The sequence below is a fragment of the Terrapene carolina genome, unplaced genomic scaffold, assembly GCF_002925995.2.
Source record: "Terrapene carolina triunguis isolate 2854851 unplaced genomic scaffold, T_m_triunguis-2.0 Scaffold227, whole genome shotgun sequence".
Classification (NCBI taxonomy): Eukaryota; Metazoa; Chordata; order Testudines; family Emydidae; genus Terrapene; species Terrapene triunguis.
The window spans coordinates 2,577,585-2,598,630 of record NW_020664578.1 but is presented as its reverse complement, the minus strand read 5'-3'; the positions used below and the strand labels follow the sequence as shown (position 1 = coordinate 2,598,630).

The 21,046-nt window shown below is 48.1% G+C and overlaps 2 protein-coding genes across 2 annotated transcripts in view; one reads left to right on the top strand and one right to left on the bottom strand.

The window, feature by feature from the left end:
* Positions 1-20,387, bottom strand: part of RNF115 (ring finger protein 115) — a 40,724-nt gene extending 20,337 nt beyond the window's left edge. The window contains exons 1-2 of the mRNA XM_029912464.1: positions 20,226-20,387; positions 2,001-2,059 (exon numbers count right to left, since the gene is read on the bottom strand). Of these exons, the coding sequence (XP_029768324.1) occupies positions 2,001-2,059; positions 20,226-20,312 (146 nt within the window). The 5' untranslated portion in view covers positions 20,313-20,387. The remainder of the gene's footprint in view (positions 1-2,000; positions 2,060-20,225) is intronic.
* Positions 20,388-20,760: 373 nt separating this feature from the next.
* The window catches only part of POLR3C (RNA polymerase III subunit C), a 13,262-nt gene continuing 12,976 nt past the window's right edge, over positions 20,761-21,046 (top strand). Inside the window, exon 1 of the mRNA XM_026656279.2 lies at positions 20,761-20,890. The gene's annotated coding sequence lies outside the window, so the exon portion shown is untranslated. The remainder of the gene's footprint in view (positions 20,891-21,046) is intronic.

Sequence of the window (21,046 nt, the reverse complement as noted above, 5' to 3'; positions counted from 1 at the left end):
GTGCTAAATTAGTACCTAGCAATGCTACCCCCCGACCACCAAATTAGTTTCCATTAATAAAATAGCAGCCGCTCTATAGCGCTCTGTATGTTCAAATATTAATCAGTCCCAACAATCCCATTAAATATTATCCCCGTTTTAAAGTTTGAGAACTTGAAGCAGAGGCACGAGGAGACTTTTTTGAGGCCACAAAGGGAGTCGGTGTCAGAGCAACGCACTCGAGTTCTAATCCGGATCCCCAGTTCCATACTTCGACAGTTACGCTTCATTATAGCGGCCCATAAGAAAGACGCAGTCGTGCGGGGAAAGTTATCGCAGCAATATGGCTTTTGCTGAGCTTTGCTAATAGAGAGGAGGGATGGTCTAGTGCAGAGTTGGGCAAACTATGGCCCGCGGCCCACATCTGGCTAGCTCCCGGCCCCTCCCCTGCTGTCCCTCCTCCCCCACAGCCTCAGCTCGCCATGCCGCCAGCGCTCTGGGCAGCGGGGCTGCGAGCTCCTGCTGGGCAGTGCGGCGGCATGGCTGGCTCCGGCCAGGCTGCGAGCTCCTGCTGCTCTGAGCGGCATGGTAAGGGGGCAGGAAGTGGGGGGGGGGGTTGGATAACAGGCAGGGGGTCCCAGGGGCAGTCAGGGGACAGGGAGCGGTTGGATGGTGCGGAGGGGGCAGTCAGGGGACGGGGGGGTTGGATAGGCGTGGGAGTCCCAGGGGGCCTGTCAAGGGGCAGGGGTGTGGATAGGGGTTGAGGCAGTCATGGGACAGGGAGCAGGGGGGGTTAGATAGGGGGTGGGGTCCCGGGGGGGGCGGTGGTTCCCAGGAGGGGGTGGTCAGGGGAGTTGGATGGGTCGGAGGTTCTGAGGGAGGCAGTCAGGGGGCAGGAAGTGGGAGGGGGCAGGGGCCAGGCTGTTTGGGGAGGCACAGCCTTCCCTACCCGGCCCTCCATACAGTTTTGCAACCCCGATGTGGCCCTCGGGCCAAAAGTTTGCCCACCCCTGGTCTAGCGGTTAGGGAGCTAGCTGAGAGACCAGGGTTCAATCCCCTCTTCTGGCACAGACTCCCTGTTTGTGGCCTGGACAAGTCACTTAGGTCTAACCCCTAGCCCTAACCCCCGGTGTAGACACTACTAGGTAGATGGAAGAATTCTTCCATTGACCTACATACTGCCTCTCGGAGAGATGGACTAACTACAGTGATGGAAAAACCCCTTCCATTGATGCAGGAAGCGTCTACACAACAGTGATACAGGAGCACCGTTGCAGCACTGTAGCTGCGATGCGCTAGTGTAGACACGCCCTTAGTGTCTGTGTCTCAGTTCCCTGTCTGTAGTGTGGGAATAACAGCACTGCCCCACTTCACAGGGGGTTTGGAGGATAAATAACTTTAAAGAGTAAGAGGTGCTCAGACACTGCAGTAATTAAAGTAGCTTAGATGGAGAGAAAAGGTACTTTTAACCTTCATACCTGCAACCACAAAGGTTTAAATCTCCTCTCGCTGAACTTGCCTAATTGGCATTACAATTATATCCCCAAATCCATAACAGCACTCATCTACCACAGTGGTTCTCAACCTGTTGTCTGTGGAGCCCTGGGGGTCTGCAGACCATGTCTAAGATTTCCAAAGGGGTCTGCACCTCCATTCAAATTTTTGTAGCGGTCCACAAATGAAAAAGGGTTGAGAACCACTGATCTACCGGACACAAGCAGAGACTAACCTCACAATTTCCACTTCTTTATTAAGGGGCTTCCTTGAAGTTCTCCTTGTCAATATCACTCCAGTGTCACAATAACTGTTTGTTTGTTTTACTCTGGGGAGATGAGTGTGTTAATAAGTGTTCTATAACTGTCACTGCTATCAGTTGATATAAATAGGTCCTGTTTTAATTTTGCACCCATTTTCCCTTATTTTATGTACAGCACTTAAATGCCTTGCGATACACAACTTACAAATTGATTACAAATATATATTAGCAATTGACCTCACACATTCATGAGCATGTACAATACCTGGAATCATCTGTCACTTCTTCAATAAAGCCAGATTCACATCTGGGGCAAATGTACTCCTGCAAAGAGAGAAAAGGGAAGTCTTTAGCCACATGATGCTCAGTTTGCAGATGCAGGCAGGAAATACAGTGCCCAAGGTGAAGCTCAGAGGCACCGCATGTGTGATTCTGACTTCGATTCTGAATTTTTGTTTCCCCTGCAATAAAAATACAGACTTTGCACCTCCGTGACATCTTATCAGGAGATCTCAAAGCACTTTAAATAGGGTGGGTATTATTCCCGTTTTATGGCTGAGAGGTGCCTTTCCCAAGGTCACACAAAGTCAGTGGCAAATTGGAAAAAAATCAAACCCTCTGTTTCCTGACTCCCAACCCCTTGCTCTAACCAGTAGACTGTGCTACCTTCCTCTCAGTTTAGGCTTGACGTTCTTGAAGTCCTTTACAAGCTATGCCTTATATTTGTGAAAGCAGCTCCCAGCTGAGATCAGGGGGGAAAAAACCCAATAGTTAAAGAGATTCAACATCCATATCACGTCACATTGTATGCTATTAGAACAGGAAGAATTGGAAGGAGCTAGACTGATTGTCCCTATTTGTTTAGGTCCTTTGGTTATGTCACTCATGTGATCCATTTTATTCATCCATCAAGTGACTAGAATATCTAAGGCACAAAGGTGCTATGATTGGGTGTAAAATGCTTAGACAGTCTCAGATTAATCGACATTAGGGAAGGGCAAAGTAGATTATAATAAACTATCGGTTGGAGATGTACACTGGGGTAGTTTAACTGGAAAGCAGATTTTCTGCTTCTTACAGAGCAATTCCACAGCTCAGCGTTGGTATCTCCGTGGTGTCTGGATGCTCCGCCACAACCCGCCTGAACACGGTCTTTATCTATCAGCAGCAAACCAGCCTGGATAACTCCATTTAAGAAGAGTGCCATTTAGAAGCCTACCGAGAAGCGCTGGGAACTTTGATAACAGGCCTCAGAGGAGGACTGCTTCAACTGCCAATTGACAGCGACGGTGACAGAAAAAAAAGCCACTTCAATTAAAGAGGTGCCAGAAAGCAGCTCTTTCAAACGCCGCTCTGACGCTGCGCTGGCCCTCCTGTAGTGAGCACTGCAGGAATTTACAGGCGCGTCACTCTGCAATTATCAAAGTCAGAGCATAAACGGCTTTGTCATCTCTTTTTAAAGCCACTTTCATAGAAGGAGATAAGAGAAATGAGCTGGATTCACTCAGTCCGCCGACCAGATGCCAGCTCTGCCTGGTATTCGGTTTTCTCATTGACTACGCTGTCCCTTTACAAGCCTGAATTATGCAGACTGGAAATTTTTTAAATCCACGGCCTCATGTCTGTCTCCTGCTGCATGTTGCCCTGTTCCCTTACCTGAATGGCCACACAGAGCTATACCCCTTTAAACCCCCAAAATATTAACCATGGGACTCATGCATCCACCTTTCCTACTACAAGCTCAACCATGACATCATCCTTCTCAGTGCTCTGTACACAAGGCAGGAAGCTGCAAGACCAGAAGCACGTAGTTCCTGGGAGGTCACCATCAATGCAGGGGGGGGGGGGGTTTGCGGGGGTGCCAGAGGTGCAGCTGCAAAACTTTCAAGAACTGGGGAATCCAGAGGTTCCCCAGTCATATGAAGTTAGGCAAACGCCCTGCTAAGGATATCAATATAAAGTTAATGGATGCATCCGTTATAGGAAAGAGATTTTAAAAAGCAGGTTTTCGTTTATGTGCTGGAAGAAATAGGAAGCTCCACTTATATCGTTTATCCAGGTAGCTGGAGTTCCTCTAATGACTGGGTAGATGTGCTCCCCATTTTGGGAGTCCTGGGGAGAGTGCATAATCTAAAAGGAAGGATGCGCCTGCGATTAACGCATGCAAAGGAGAGACAAATCTAGGTTCCCAGCTGTGGCATGGGCTTGAGAGACTCGGAGCAAAACATTTCCATTCCCTGGGCATCAGTGTCCCCATCTGTAAAATGGAGACAATATTGCCCCCTATTTCTCTGGGATGAGGAGATTATGAGGTTTAATTCATTAATGTTTGTGATTGGGGGGGTAGGGATAGCTCAGTGGTTTGAGCTCATTGGCCTGCTAAACCCAGGGTTGTGAGTTCAATCCTTGAGGGGGCCACTTAGGGATCTGGGGCAAAATCAGTACTTGGTCCTGCTAGTGAAGGCAGGGGGCTGGACTCGATGACCTTTCAAGGTCCCTTCCAGTTCTAGGAGATGGGAGATCTCCATTAAATTATTTTTTTATTTTTATTTATTTTATTTATAAAGCTCTTTGAGATCCTAGCATGGAAGCTGCTTCAGAAAGGTAAGGCTGACCTAAAAAATTAAGGGGGCAAAAGGAGTCAGGGATCTAATTCCCACTGACTTTCAACCTTAGGCCCCTTTGAAAATACTCACCCTAATTGATGAAAAATCCCTCAGCCACAATGATTTTCCATGACTTCCTGCCTCAAGCTATGCTTGATCATGGACCCAGTCCTGCAAACCTTCCCTTCAACGGACGCAAGAGATCTCACTAAGCGCTGCTTGGTGTCCACCCTGCATTTCCGGAGCGAGAGGCTAGCAAAACCAAATACGCTCCAATGCCTGTTGCCTGTATCGGGACCCCTCATCACCAGGCTTCAGGCAAGGGTATGGCAGTGACACAACACATGTTGCCTTGGTGGATACCCTCCTGCTGTCTGTATTAGGGTGACCAGATGAGAGGAAGAAAATATCGGGACCCGGAGTGGGGGGGTGAGGGGGGGGGAGGGACGCCGCCAGCGGATCAAAAAAAAGCCGATCCTGCCGCCGGCGGAGAAAAAAAACAAAACAAACAAAAACTGCCGGCGGAGCAAATTATCGGGACAAATTGCGTCCCGACCGATCTCTGGGGACAAATTATCGGGACCGATTTTTTTGGTGTTTGTCCATAGTCTGTATAGACCCATGCTCACCCTGTTGGACTTTCCTGAAGCATCTGACACTGCTGATCACCAAATACTCCCATCCTGCCTGCAGGGACGAATAGAGACGTCCCAAAATGGGGGTTCTCAGACTGAACCCCCACCGGCTCATTATGGGAAAGTGTTTCTCCGCTTCCAGTCATGATTTGTGGAGTTCTGTACTCTCCCCGCATCTTATCCAGCGGGCATGCAAAGCGGTCGGGAAAGCTTGTAGACGCCACAGGCTGCAGCAGCACGTAAACACCCAGCTCTGCATCCCCTTTACGCCCAGCATACAGAGCACTTTCTCGGCTTTCGCAATACCCAGCTGAAGATCAGCAACGAGGAACTTTCAGGGGGGAACCCAGGCAAGACTCTGGCGATGCTAGCATGGAAAGGAAAGTGATTCAAAGAACCTGCCTCCTCTATAAACAACCTCGCTTCCAGTGATTGCATCTGCCCTGAGAAGGTGAAGACACCTGCTAGCATCTGTGACTGGCCAGAAGATCACACTCTATACCAACACACACGGCAATCCATGCATTTGTGAATAGAAATTAAACACAATGAGGATCTAGCCCAGAAGATGCCAACTGGTTTAAATCAACAATGCTATGGAGCTGCACTGATTTACAACAGCTGAGGATCTGGTGGTCCCTTAAGCCCAACACTTAAAAAAAAAAATGCAGAGGTCGGCAAATAGAAGCAATCTGTCAATGCTAATACAATGTGATCTTTCAAATATTTCACTGACCTTACATACAGCAATGCCCCCTAACATACACAGCCTCCACCAAACGCTGACTTCCTCAAATATCAGTACACATTAAGGCCCATTGTATGCACGGTCTGAAAACCTTGTGCAAGCGGTTGTACTTTGGTATTCACCTTCAATCTGAAACCCCCTTGGACATGTACCCAGATTCTGTTTGCGATGTCAGATACTGAGGGTGGGGGGAAACTGCTGTGTCAGGACAAGGGAGAAGTTCTGAAAGAGTTTAATAGGATAAATTATACTCCAAGAGAGCGCTCAGCCAGTCTAAACGCAGCTCACTCTGCAATTTGCGACTAACATCCGTCGGATTTGATGGATGAAGGCTTGTCACAATATCACAATCTAGCCTCTTGGCTGAGGCATGAACCAGGACTGGCATTTTGGCCCTGATCCTGAAAGCTGTCCCATGCAGGTGTATCCCTTTGCCCTTGCGGAAGGGCACTGGCGTTAATGGGGCTCTCTCGCAGGGGCAAGACTCCACTCCATGAAGAACAGCGAGCTCCATCGGGGTTTCTTTACAAATCAATCCATTCTAGTTCAAAGACATTAGAACAGACTTTTTTTTAAAAACACGTATTTAAGTACTGTTCCGTAAAGTGAATCGAGCACTTGTGACGGGCGCTGCATTGACAGCCCCAGAGACGGACAGAGAGATCCAGCGCAGACAGCAACTTCCTCCACACTGACCCAAGTCTCACATTTGACATGGTAGGAGCCTCCTCTAGAGACAGGATCAGGTTTCCAGTTCTTAGCCTCTCCTCCACGACTGCCAAGTAGGGATGGGATTTTCAAGGCTTAAGGGAGTCAGGCGCCCAGCTTCTGTTGATGGTCAAGGAAAGCTAAGCATCTAAGACCCCTTTCAATATCCCAGCCTTGGGTGCCAGTTTGTGCCAGCGTTTTTTCTCCTTTAGACATTTGGTGGTCATAGTCCAGGATTCTAGTTTCCAAGTTTACCCCAGATGGGCTAAGGAACAACCTTGGAATGTTTCCTAAATTTTAAAACTCACTTTAAAATAACAGAGAGCATTTCAACTCTGTGGCAAAACCTGGCTCCCATGAGGGCAAGCTAATCAGCTGTTTACCCTGAGGAAAAACAGGCAATGACCTCATAAAACAGCCTAAGCTACTGTTTATCCCTTAAATAACAGGGGGTAAAAATTTGGCTGCAAGCTTAAACATTCTGGCATCTGCTCTTACACTAGAGTTGTGGGGAATTCCTTTCTCCAATCCCCATCAGAATACTGATGAGAGAACGGAAAGCATTTAAGAGATTCCCCCTACCAATTCCTGGTCTTAAAAAGCTTATTTAGAAAGTGGCCTAGTTCTGCTCCAGCATCATAAATCTGCTTCAATTTATGGCAGACATCACCAAAAAACACGCAGTCTCTGAAGATTATTTTCCTCTGCCCCCACCATGCTGAAGAGTGATTTAATAAGGAACATTTCCAGGACTCAGGAATAGAATTTCAAGCTTGAATTCGGCAGCATACAGTCATCCATATTCTTGAGCCCCACGTGTATCCAGGTAGATACGAAACAGGTCAACGGTGGGGGGGCAGGAGGAAATGATCAAGTTACTTTACATCTCACTAGTGGTTTCATGGAACTAGTTAAGTCATAAGCAACAGCTGAAATCTAATCCAAGAATCGCTAATATTTCCCCCCTTGTTCCAGATGCTTCTTAAAAAAAAATTGAACACGGTTTATCAGTAGAGCGCATCCTGGAGAAAATTAAACGTTTAGGACATGTTTGCACATTCAGGCTTCGGGCCAGAACACTGCTTGGTAGGTCTGCAGTGATCAGAGAAGTTATGAGCACAAATGCTATAGGCTACATCCACCTCCCAGGAAGACCGTCAACAACCCAGCAGGAATCTTTACAAAATGCAAACCAAGAGAGTATTTTAGGTATCAAGAGTTCTGCTAATCAGACAGGGCATTACAGGGAGCGCAAACAAAAGACAAGATACATAAGCGTCAGAGATGGAAGAGACCGCTCACTTCGTCCAGTCCATCCAATAAAGGATTACTCCCTACAATGCATCACCCAGCTCTCTTCTGAATTCCTGATACCTTTGGGTGTCCAATACCTGCTCAAATTCCAGGAGTGATGTTATCAGAGCTAGAGAGAGGATGACAAATACCTCCTTGCCCTGTCATGTGATGCCTTCATGGGTGCAGCCTCAAAATTTGCACTGGTCTTTTTGTTGTCATACTGCAAACTCCAATTTACAGTCCTGTGTGTGTGTGGGTCAGCATAACTGCTTTCCACATTCTTCCTTCTGATCAAATCTTTCTAAATAATTTCCCACATATATTTATTTATAATTAGTATTACCATAGCACCTTGGAGCTCTTATTAAGGACCACAAGCCCTTCTACCCTCCACAGATTAATCTTGTTTTGTTATTTTCTACACTGACGCATCAGTTATGAACATTTACAACTTGTCCTTCCTGCTTGGACATAAGGGGACAAGCTTCTACGGAGAGCTCAGGTCTCAGTTAGGTAGCTAAATAAGCGGCAGGATTTTCAAAGGAGCCCAGAATTACTGGAGCTCAGCACCAGTGAAAGTCTGAGGTCAGTTTAAAAATAATAATAATATGGGGACGCTAAAGAGAACAGACACACACACACTTGAAAGAAAACTTGCATTGCTCAGTTCTGTGTAGAGGCAGGTATTTGAGTTAAATACCAATACGTACAGCTAGACTAAGCAACCACTGAGGGAGGACGCAAGTAAGACCACGTAACCATCTGTAAGTATTTGAAGGCATCAATAACTAGTAGGGAGATACAGGTCTGTCTCATCTTACGCTGGGGTTACGTTCCACAGTCAGCGCCTAAAGCGAAAATCGTGTATAGTCAAAATTACATTGAGTGTAATGGCGGGCGGAATCGCCCACACTACAGAAACAGTATTTAAATTGTTATTTTTCTCTTTTTTTGTTTTTGTTTTTGCCGACCGCGTAAAGCTGAAATCGCACATGTTAAATGCGCCTAAGATGCGACAGACCTGTAATTATTTAGGGTGGAAAATCCCTGTGCCTCCTAGGGCCCTGCTGTAGGGTTATGGTCCAAATTTGAAGTCGTTTGAGCAAGGGATTCCTAAGATATAGCCAACCTGAAAACTAATGTATCAACATTTTATGGTGCTTATAACTTTTCTTGCAGACTCCCGGTTCAAACTATGGCTCTGATTCTCCCCAAACTGCGATCAGGATTGACCTCAGCTAATGTCTGCCACCCACTGCTCCTTGGCAGAAACAATATTTTAGAAGTTATTCAGGGTGGAAGATGGATCTACAAAGGGCTTCAGCCAAGAGCTAGGATGTCGCTCCAAGAGGGCAGAGTCACGGTTGTGGGGTGTGTATTTTAACTCAATTTCCGGGTATTTAGAACCAGAGGGGTTGACTCAGGAGTGTTACAAGGATGCTCTGAAGAATATGATGTTCTATGAGCGTAAACAGAGTATTATTTGATTGAACTAAGAACAAGTGACATAGGGAACAGACAAGGGGCCTAGAAGATCTAATAGGAAGAGACTCAAGCCCTAAGATTCCATGATATCCCCTTTTCAGTTACATGAAGCCCCCGTTTATGAAGTACTTAAACACATGCTTAACTTTAAGCATTCAAGTGATCCCATTGACTTTAATGGGTCTGCTCCTGAAGTTGGTGCCAAGAGTCTGAAGAGACACTCCTCCTCCCTTTCCCAGGTGCACCTGAGACTCAAGCCCCTAATTTTAACAGGAAGTTGCTGCTCGCAGGGTGTTCCTGGGGAGGGGTTCTTCGAGTCTGGAACTCAGCCCTTCTCTTGGTCTGACAGAGCCACAGCTCTGTTATCTTTCAGGAACAAGCCAACTTTACTTTAAGTTGGCAGTGAGATAAGAGGGGTGGTTTCTGTGCAGCTGAACGGAGGAGTTCACCGCCTTGATTTACGAAAAAGGTGACTAGAATGACAGGGACACATTTCCTAAGAGCACCCAGATTTCAGGCATCCCCACTTGAGATGCCTGGGGTCTGATTTTCAAAAGGGGCTGGGCTGCACCTGGGAGCTGCGGATGCTCAGCAACTCTCAAAAAAGCAGACCCACTGTGTCTATGCTGGGCACCCGACAACGGGAGGACCCAAACACAAGAGCCAGTTTTGGAAAGGCGGCTACACGTTAAACAAATGCCAAATTCCAGCTCCACGCAAACAGCACGGCATTCGGCTTTGCTTAAAATCCTTTGCTTGATTTTCTCTGTTAAAGCCACCATGTTACAAAGATTTGCTAAACCAGCACCATTCCGTGTCATCACCGACGCTGCTGTTTCCCCAGGCCTGCAGAACTGATGCGTTTCAGTTGGCTGTGCAGTTCACTGCAGTCCAAGTGAAGGACATGCATGCAGAGAGGTTCTTTTCCAGAGGACAGACCTCAAGATAAAGTTCTGCTTAGGACTCTGATGCTGACATGAGCTCCTCTCAGAGAAGATGCTAGGATGAACATCTTTAAAACTAGGCTGATTATTTCTTCTTGTAGTAAAAGCAGAGTCCATGACGCAACGATTCAGGGGATATCATGATTGTGCAGAAAGACTAGGACTTACAGATTTAAGGCCTGTGGCCCTATTCATTTTTGGAAGCCCTCTCCTACGTCCAATCAGTTGGAGAGACTTGAATACAGGCATTTTGCCCAAAAGCTAATATACTATTGTTACGGAGTCCCTGGGCGATGCTTTGGAACTGCTCCCCACAAAGCCAGTCAGGACTTTGGGGAGCCTTCTCTTCTTTGGAGCAGACTGTCTTTAGGGCAAGAAGCTCACACGGCTTCACCTTCCTGGGTCTGACCTTGGAGCATTCAGCATCTGCCCCTCCGTGCGCTTCGCACAGCGAGTCCGCCCAGGCAGGGTCATGGGGAAGCCAGAGGGTCCCGCACCCCCACTTCGCAGTCAGACGTGACTTTTAGCCAGCCAGTAAAACAGAGGGTTTATTAGATGACAGGAACACGCTCTAAAACAGCTTGTAGGTACAGAGAACAGGATTCCTCAGCCGGGTTCATTCTGGGGCCCAGCGAGCCAGACCACCCCGTCTGCCCTCACTTTCCGTCCACAGCCAGTTCCCAACTGAAACCCCCTGCAGCCCCTCCTTTCTGGCCTTTGTCTCTTTCCCGGGCCAGGAGGTTACCTGATTTCTTTGTTCACCTTTAGCTATTTCCTTGCAGGGGGGAAGGGCCCCAGCCATTTGTTGCCAGGATACACAGTGTCGGCCATTTATGCACACTGGAGACTTAAGAAATGCATAGGGGAAACTGAGGCACCCACACAGTATTCAGAGGAACCATTAAGAACAGTCCCACTTCGTCACAACTATTACTTGCAGGATACAACAGAGATAAATACAGCATTTGGACTGAATAACTAAGATGGAGGGGAAATCAGCAATGGGAACAAAACAGATGAGCAGAGCTGTGTATGGTATTTCAACATTATTTCTTACACTAAACAAACGGTTTTGTTTTTAATACTATTCATTGTTTGAAAAACTCTCCTAGAAAGCTGGAAGAATAAAGAGGCGCTGGATTGCTCAGGGATACAGAACCTTTCGTCATTAAGTTACTGCTCAGTGTCTAGGTATGGGGTGAATGAAGGTTGCCCACTTATAACTGCTCAACAGCTCACATAGACAAATCACGGTGGGTCTCAGTCCCGTCCCTGCATCATAAGAACCATGATCACAATTGGCCCCTTTCGTGGTAGTCTTGGGTTGGAAAGCCACGGGCCCTGGAAACTGAACCCCCGACAGTGGTTGAAGGTACCTAACATCTCCAAGGTAGGACTGAGCCACAATGGGGAAGGGATAGGGAGAGCAAGCTTTGCCAAGAAGTCTAGAGGTTTCAAGCACACTGCTCAAAGCACCCAGCCAATCTTCCGTCAACACCAATCAGCTCTGATTCATGCATTTCCCAATGTGGCCAGTCGTGCTAAAAGCCCTCTGTCCCTCCAGCTGGTCATTATCTGTGCAGAAGTGTCCAAGCCCAATTATTTTTAAGCAGTCAGAACTGGAGGGCAAATATGTATTTCATCCTTTTGCCTTGATTCTCAATCTGAAGCAGGCAAATCAAGAGAAACGGGAATGGAACGACACATGCAGGCTTCTTAGCCATGTTATCATCAACCAGAGGGTAAGAGGCTCAGATATACAACCTCCATACCACTCTACTGAGGTCACTGACAGTCTATTTTCTTTTCCTCTCCTTATCTTCCAGGGCAAGCAGCAAGCTACAGTCCTATGTGGGAATCTCAAGCTAAATTTTCCTTTGGTATATGCTGGATGAATATTAGAACTCTTTATTCACACACAAAAGGATCCAGGCACCCTAATTTCTTCCACATGATCAATGTGTCTCAATCCTCAATCAGTCCCCTACAGGGTAGCCAAGTATCTGTGGTCTATTCAGTCTTTGGCCGGTCTCTTGGGACTGTCCTCAACTGCAGTAGTTCTAGTGACGTAGGCACCTTTCCACTGGGAATTCAGTTGAGTCACCAAAATCATTTTTGGGGGGGCCACTAAATAGCCAGGTTAGTTCACTTCAGAAGTAACATGGCACCCACATACCAGTGTCACAGGCATGGCATAAGAACATTTTCAGCCAGCAGCTAAGGAAGACATACCAGCTATTTACAATTTGAGTGTTTGCTCACACTATGCCAAGAACTTATCAGGCAACTTAGAATGGAACAATTTAAAGATAAATTTTTTAATCTATTATATACACAACATTATATAATTTCTGTGATGTGCAGGTAGTCAGACTAGATGATGATGATGTCCCCTGCTGGCCTTAACCAAAACAATTTCCTCATGTTGGGGAGAAGAAAAACCAAAACCAAACCCTAGTATCTTTCCCTTCGGTAGCTCCTACTATCTGAACTGTGCTCCTTGCATGTATCCTGAACACGGTTCTTTTGCGCTGTTCCTATAATCTTTCCGTTCTTTTTCTGCTATTATTTAGCTCGGTAACTGTATTTTGCAGAGGATTTTGGGATAGCTTCACCGACGATATAAAATTGTATGGCCTCTTCAGCTACACTGCAAGGAAGGAGCAATTGCATTGACCTGAACTTTGTCACAATGGTTATTCGATACCTTGGTATTTTTCGTGCTTTGCAGATTTGTAGCAATATGCAAACGTATGCAATTCATGTGCGGGATGGGTTCTACCACCTTTCCCTAGAGCCACGGCATTAGCTCACTGCTATTGCTTTATAGTCTAGCCTGTTTATTTCACGTTTTACATGTATGTTCAATGCTGTAATTGTTTTCCTACCCCTTATGTACCTTGGTGTGCTCTGTCTGGCAAAATTCATTCATATGGAGAGAGACATCACAGAAGTATGCTTTGCCCTTTAATTGTGAGCCAACTATCTTAGAGGTAGAAGAGTAATGGGTGTTCTAACCTAGTGTCCTGGCCAGCCTACAACACAGGTGAGTATTTTTTGCCTACTTAAAGTTCTCCTCTAGTTTTAGTTGGTTATGGTATTATTCACTTCCTGTTTTAAACTGCTATACAGCGTCACTTCATGCTGCTAAAACTGAGGCCATGTTCACCCAAGAGGAGGCTGCATGGGGGGGAGGGGGAGGGCAAGGGTTAAATAAGCCCCATATACAGCTTGCAGCTCATATAGCTTGCATCTTGCATGGTTAAGACGACTGATCCTGTGATCAGTGACAACTTTGCAACAGGACCCATCTCCAAGGCTCTCCAGGCCTGCAAACACACACACACGTGGTTAACTTTAAGCACAAGCAGGCCGATTCATTTTCATAGCACTACTCATGTGTTCCCGTCAACGGGAATGGACTTTAAGCATGGGCAGGATCAGGGCCTACATTCGTAAAGTGCCCTGGGATCGTTTCTATTAAAAGGGCGTCCTGCCCCAATCAATAGTTCAGAGCTCTACAATTTTGCAGAAATTTTAGCCTGCAATGCACTCTCAGAAAGGCTGAGCCTCAACGGTCTGAGATGAGTTGAACCTTTTTAATTAATATTGCAGGCATTCCTTATTCAAACCTAAACGGAGCACAGCAGACATGGCACAGGTGCCTCCCATTCAGCGTAGCCTTTACTACAGGCATTCTTCTGGAAGGAAAAAAAAACCATTAGAACCAGAAAGAAAAACCTGTCAAGAGAGTCCAGCTTGAAAGGAAGATGCCAGATCATGATGGACTAAGTTGCACAGCTTGTGCGTCTTTTTCCTCTAATAAGTTTACTGCTCTCAGGTATCCATTAGAAAAGGTTTCCCTACACAAAGCTATTGCCAACCAACGCAGGACAGACTGTATTCCTTTAAGGCATATGGGTCACAGGATTTTTAAAGAGAATCAACCAGTTTATTCCTATATCCGACATGGATGAGATTAGATAGGACTTTCCCCTCTCTTGCTTAGTGCATTTACCTCAGAACTTTGATGTACTGCATATAGTAAGAAAGTTTCATTCTTTCATATGATAAGAAGCCAGATTTAATGGAAAACATTTGAAAAGTTTCTTTTAACCGTACACTGGGATTCCAGGCTGCGGGATTAAAATCTACTTTGACGATGACATTGGAAGCCAGTTTTGGGGAAGTCTGAAAAAGTGCATTTTCCTGCTTTACAATTCTGATGTGACGAGGGGTAACGAGCTTACATTCCTTCAGCACCTGTCACTCCCCAAAAGAGAGTACTGCCCCACCAACATCGCTGAATCAGGGGACACAAGATCTGACTCCATTCCTGGAACAAAGCTAAACCCTTGGACGCTCCAGGGTTTTAGCCCAGCTGATGTAAGTCTTCACTAGGAAAACGGGTGTGATCATAACTCAAGTTAGCTAATATGAGGCACAATCCTAATGAAGACAAGACAGTTTGCAGTTTTCACATGAGTTAGCAAGTCAAGATAAACCCTAGGCCCCTCCATAAGTCTTTAACTTCACCTGCTAACTTGAGTGAAAACTACAGACGGCCTTGTCTTCACAAGGATTTTACCCAAATACAAGGACTTAGAGGGATGCAGATTCTATCCTCATTACACATTAGTCACCAATGCAAGGGACAATCATATTGTACCCTTGACTTGGTTATAGAGGTAGTATCGACGAGGCCAACATTTTATACCGACTGCTCTGTGTATTTGAATTGCGCAGTGCTGATCACATTCTCAGCACTAAAAGTATTAATACACCGGGATCATTTAATCCATCACTAAAATGCAGTCAACCCCGTGGCGACATGTGGCAGCCGTTTAACAGTGCGCTGCAACCCTACACAACAGATTCGGAATGGGAAGTTAGCAGTAACCTTTAGCGTACTTTGGAGGAGTTCAAAGTGCTTTACAAGAGTGGAGAAATGTTAAGTGAAGGAAAGCTCTACACCTCCCCTCCCCAACATAAATGAAACTGCAAGGATTTGATATCTTCAGACCACAACTGGGGGATGATCAAGATGCCAGGGTCAGCCACCTATCCCTGCCAAAAAGGACCATGAGATTTTTGACGACATAAACTGATCAGGATCACAGAAAACCCAAGAGAGGGGCAAGTTGCAGATTCATTGTAACATGGGCCATTGGGGGAAGAATGTTTTGAAAAAGCATATGGCAGCAGTTTGCGTCACCGCAGATATTTAACTTGAATTCTGAAAAGCCTTCCCGATGTCTCTCCCGTGCTGGGTTTAATCAAGATGAGTTATCCCGTTACCTTAACATAAAAACATATCCGCTGGGCTGCAGCTGCAGCATACAGCAGAGAGCGTGATTTGAAATGGCAGTCAAGGAACATGGTTTATTTCCCCGCCCCCCCACCTCCAAATGAAACCAGGCCACATTCAGCCAATGGTGGCTTGCACAGCAGTTATGCTACAGAAGCTATGGAAACATTACTACTGAGATCCAACACCCCTGTTAACGCTTTCTGTGCCTGTCAGTGAACAGCCACAGCCTTCACGTGACAGCCTGGGAGGAGAACAGCTCCAGCCATGTATAAATGTGGTTTGTTTCAAGGATTGCTTGCCTTTCTCTCGCTCTTCTTTGGTGAAGGAGGCAGAGATGGAAACAGTGGATTTTAAATACACCTCTACCTCGATATAACGCTGTCCTTGGGAGCCAAAAAAATCTTACCGCGTTATAAGTGAAACCGCGTTATATTGAACTTGCTTTGATCCACCGGAGTGCACAGCCCCGCCCCCCCAGAGCACTGCTTTACCGCGTTATATCCAAATTCATGTTATGTCGGGTCGCGTTATATCGAGGTAGCAGTGTATTTTTTATATACAGTCGATCACAACAACGCTGCTGTTGAATAGAAGACAATTCACAGCTACATTGAAGATCAGCACAACATCGAGATCTGTTGTCCCACTGACGTTCTGAGAGATTTACCTATGGCCTGTCCATGCAATAAGCACCAACGGAAGTTGTACACTTGCTTCAAAAGGAGGAGATGGCCTCACACTTTTCAGCAGCGTGTGACTCCTGGTATAAAGGATTACCTCCTCGCCCCACTATGTGAGCAATCTCAGAATCTCTCTCAAAAGAGATCATTTTTATTTTAAGCTGATGTTACCCTAATCTAAGAATCACACCAAAGCAGCACAAAAACTTCCCATTTTACAAAGGGAAACTGGCAGAGAGAGGGGAAGTTACTTGCCTGAGAAAGTTATTGGCAGAGCTGGGAACAGAAGTCTTGACTCTCAGTCTTTAGTTCTCAGCCTTAGGCCATGTCTGCGCTACAGCAGCACACCTAAGATGTTGCAGCTGGGTCATTGTAGCAGGGTAGCATAGACTAAAGCAATGGAAGGGGGGTTTCCATCAAAGCAGGTAATCTACCTCTATAAGACATAGTAGCTAAGGCAACGGGAAAATCCTTCCATCGACCCAGCCTCATCTACACCGGGGCTTAGGTCAAGCTAACCACAGTGCTCAGGGCATGATACCCTTTACAGCCCTGAGCGAAGCAGCTAGGTCGACCCAAGTATTGGAGTAGACCAGGCCCAAGTCACTGGTTTGAGCTATCTCACCCTATCTGGACATAAACAGGTCCATGGACGACTTCTGGATAATTCAGAGATCTGCAAGCAAGTCCTAATGTAGCCCTTTACAAACAGTAACCCATCACCCCATGAAACCAATGTTTGCCACATTTTACAGATGGAGAAACTGAGGCATGAAGAAAGGAAGTGACTTGCCCAAGGCCACAAAGGGAATCAGTGTCAGAGCGTCATTAGAACTAAGGAGTTCTCCTCCCAGTTTCATGCTCCTTAAGGAAAGTTCGCCTCAACCAGAGATTGCAAAACACAGGCTGATTCATGATGACTGGCCTTCGGAAGAGTGCAAGAGTCTTCCTCCAGAAACATGACATGACAAGGCACGTCAGGGCCTTAGTGGCTGCCTGGGACTCTGACGGGAGATCCCTTGCTTGAGAACTTGAGGAGGTGACTGAAAGAGTGGGGTGGCCCCTAACTCAAGCAGGTTCCCATCAGGTTAGATGTGTGACCGGAACAGGGAGAGATAAAGAGGTTGTCACCCCTGTAGTGGAGAGGTTGAAAAGGTGAAACGATTCATTGGTTTGGCAGGTACAAGTCCTGAACATTTTATAAAGTCTGGGTAATAATATCTCACATTTCTAGAGTCTGTATCATCCTCAAGAATACCTGAAATGCAGCCACCTGCGGGGTGGAAGACAGAAAATGTTCAAGAGCACAACACAGTGCCCACAAACAGAGGGGGAGAGGACAGGTTCCCAGCACAATGCAACCCTGATCCCAATTAGGGTTCTGGGTGCTACTAATTAGAATAATAAAAGCCAGGTCAAGTCATTAGCCTTACAAAGAATCCAGAAGCTCTAATGCCCAGGCAGAGCAAAACTGAAGACTCTGATTTAGAAATAAAGGGGCCTGGGTAGGACATATACATCAAGGCAAAAGGAAAAAAACTGAGCCAATGCAAAGATGTTTACATGGTGAACAATCGAACAACAACGTGACACGTAAATGCATGGACATACTAGGCCTGGAGTTTTAGTTCCAATCCCAAAGAAATGCACTAATGGCATCAGGAAATCCTGAATCCCAGTTACGGAAGAGAATTGGTCGCGAGCAATTTAGGGCAGCGTTTCTTTACAACAAAGGACAGTTGAAACATGGGAGGGAAAACTGCATAAGTCAGCAACAGAGGCAAGTAGTATAAAGAGGGAGCCGAACATGATTTGGGAGGGGGAGAGAGAAGAGAAAACACCAGAATGCAGGGCTACTAGCTACACTTGAGGGGACATAGGCTGGGTTTGGAAGCAGAGAGAGACATGATCGATTTGCATTTCTGATGGACAAGCCTAAGTCTCAACAGGACTATATGCAGTTGCAGAGGCGGGAGCTACCTGTGACGCAAGCTAGAGAAATCTTCGGGATCATCATTCACGTCATGTAGGAATGATTTTTAAAGTAAAAAAAAATCCTTGAGGCCCCCTCTCACCTCCCTTCACGGTGCAGAGGGGAAGAACAATAGCGCAGCATTACCTGGTTTACCTAAATGTCAGCGGGATGCTGAATCAGTCTGGATAACTGAAGGGTGCCCCCCATCTACGAAATTCCCAGGAATTGGAGGACATCACCCTGTTTCAGGGTCCGGATCATTGAAATTTTGCTGCAGCACCCTGCTCTTCGTTCGCTTCTTTCTTCTGAGAATCTTAAGGCGCATCACAAACTTTAAGAACCTCACAATCTTCCTATACCTGCTCTCTCAGAAGGTAGGTAGGTATTATCCTAATTTTACAGGTGGGGAAACTTAGGTACGGAGGAGGTGGGGGGAGGGTGAGGGGCACCCCTTTAGCAAAGAATGTCCAGACATTCCTATATATCAGGCAAAAAAGGTATTACGTGCCTGGTCTGATCTGGTCAAGCTACATTGCCTGTTCCTCTCCTCAAATAGCCTTATGCTCCCCAACACCACCTCCCAAGACAGGAGGTCACCGAGATATGATCTGACATCACTAGAACATCAGCAGCACAACAAGGACACCCTTTGACTCTAACCATTTTCGATCTAAATGGAGAGACCACAGACTGGACTTGTCCAGACCCCTCCACCCTATCGCAGAACCGCTGGTGTTAGCTGTGACACAGCCCCGCTACTACATCGCATACAACTTCAACCTCAAAGAGACGCGGGACTATTTTACTGAGATACGCACACCCAGAGAGGGTACTCAAAAGGAGAACCATTTTCCTAGGGCACGAGGGAGAAGCTCCCTTGCCTGGGGCCCTACTGATCCTCTGTCCAGGGAATTGAAATTTGCCCTTCTCACCGTGAGAATTAGAAGTCCTCCCTCCACGCAGGGGACTGGACTAGATGACCTCTCGACGTCCCTTCCAGTCCTACGATACTATGCCATTGGGTACCTGCCTCTCTCCCCCAGTGGTTCTCTCTCAAGAGCAAGGAGAGTGGGTGCCCTTGCTTTCTAGAAGACCTGGGGCCACTGTGAAGGGTGAACTGGGGTTTACCTCCACTCTCAGTGAGGCTTAACCTTCCTTGTGTTCCTAAAGGGAACCCCCCCTCTCTCCATGGGGATGGTTGGGATTAGCCCCCGCCCACCACACCCCCCCCTACCTTACAGGCTCCTCCCATCAGGGAAGCTTGAGGTTTAACCTCTCAGCCTCTCCAACACTAAAGGGAGGGACTTGGGGGGGGGGGGCGAGGGAGGCGGGGGTGTTTAGCCCCTTGTGCCTTCATCTCTTTGAACGACAATCTGGGGCTGAACACCTCCCTTTCCAGTTCTATGCTGTGGAGATTAGAGGGCTCAACTGGAGGGACCTTCAACCTCCCCCCCCCGACCCCCAAGAGATGTGCTGGAGTTTAACCCCACCTTCCTCTTGCCCCCATCCCCTGCCACCTCAGGCGGGAGAGGGAAGAAGGAGCCTATCCCTGAAGCTGGGCTTAACCCCCAGGCCTGCCCCCCCTTTCAGGGAATATGTTGTGGTTTAACCCCCTTCCCTTAGGGAAGGGGGGATGTTGGGGTTTAACCCCCAAGGACCATTGAGGTGTAGCCCATACTTGCCCTCCTCCTCCTCGGGAAAAGGCAGATTTGGGGGTTTGAACCTCACCCCCGGGCCCCCTTTCTCCCTGGGTGAAATGTTGGGGTTTAACCCCCCCCTTTCTCACATGGGGGGGGGGGCTGGGGTTTCAACCCCTCCTGCCTGGGCCCCCTCTAGCCCCGAGGACAAGGATTGAATGTTAAACTCCAGCCGCTTCCCCAGCGAGAGGGGGTTAGACACCCCCTCACACACACCTCGGGGGGGGGGGAAGGGGGGGTGTATCCCCCCCCCCCCCCCCCCCCCCCGGGGGGGGGGGGCCGGGGTTCCCCCCCCCCCCCCCCGTTCATGGGGGGGGTGCTGGGTCCCCCCCCCGCCCGGGCCCCTCCCTCGGGGGATCTGGGGGGGTCACGCCCCCCGCCCGGGAGCCTGGCCCCGCCCCTTACCGGCAGCTTGGGGCTGACCTCCCCCTTGCAGCTGTGGCAGAAGAACCGATGCTGGGACACGGCGGCCGCTGCCGAGGCCTCCGCCATCTTCTCTTTCCCCCTCCCGCGGTTCCCCCTGCCGTCAGTCCTCCGGGGGGGAACGCCGAGACTAGGGCCCCGCGCGGATAGAGCGACGAGCAGGCCCCTCTAGCCGCCCACTTCCGCCTACTCTCTTGTGCTCCGCCGGGAGACTCGGTCCTCCACCAGGCTAGCGAGACGAGGGGACTGCAAGGTAGAGCGGCCCCCTCGTTCCTTCCGTGTCCCAAGCCCTCCACTTGGCCAGAGAGACTTGGACGAGGGTGAGGATAGAGCGTCGCCTCGTAAATTCCACCGATGGCCTGCGCTTTAGCGCTCCAGTCTTACCACCGAGACGAACAGGGGTGCGGGTAGAGCGGCCCCGTTATCGCCGTGCGCTCTAGCGGACAAAGGATAGAGTCTCTATAGCCCTGACTATCGGGTCGCCCCATTCCCCCGGCTATAGCCGCCGAGGGGGGGAATCGGAGCCAGCGGACGTGACCGGAAGTAATCAGCGGCGAGCCGGAAGTTGAAGGGGGCGGGGTTGCTATGGTTGCTGCATGGGCCTAAGAGACCCCCCTCCCCCCTGACCAGCCAGGCTGAGGCCCCAGGTGAGTGAGGGCACCGGGGGTGGGAGAGTGTCTCCCTGGCCAGGGGGCATCGAACTGTGGAGGCTGCCCCGGCTGGACGGGAACAGAACCCAGGAGTCCTGGCCCCCCCAGTCCCATGCTGTGATCCCTCGGCCACTCTCCCTTCCCAGAGCTGGG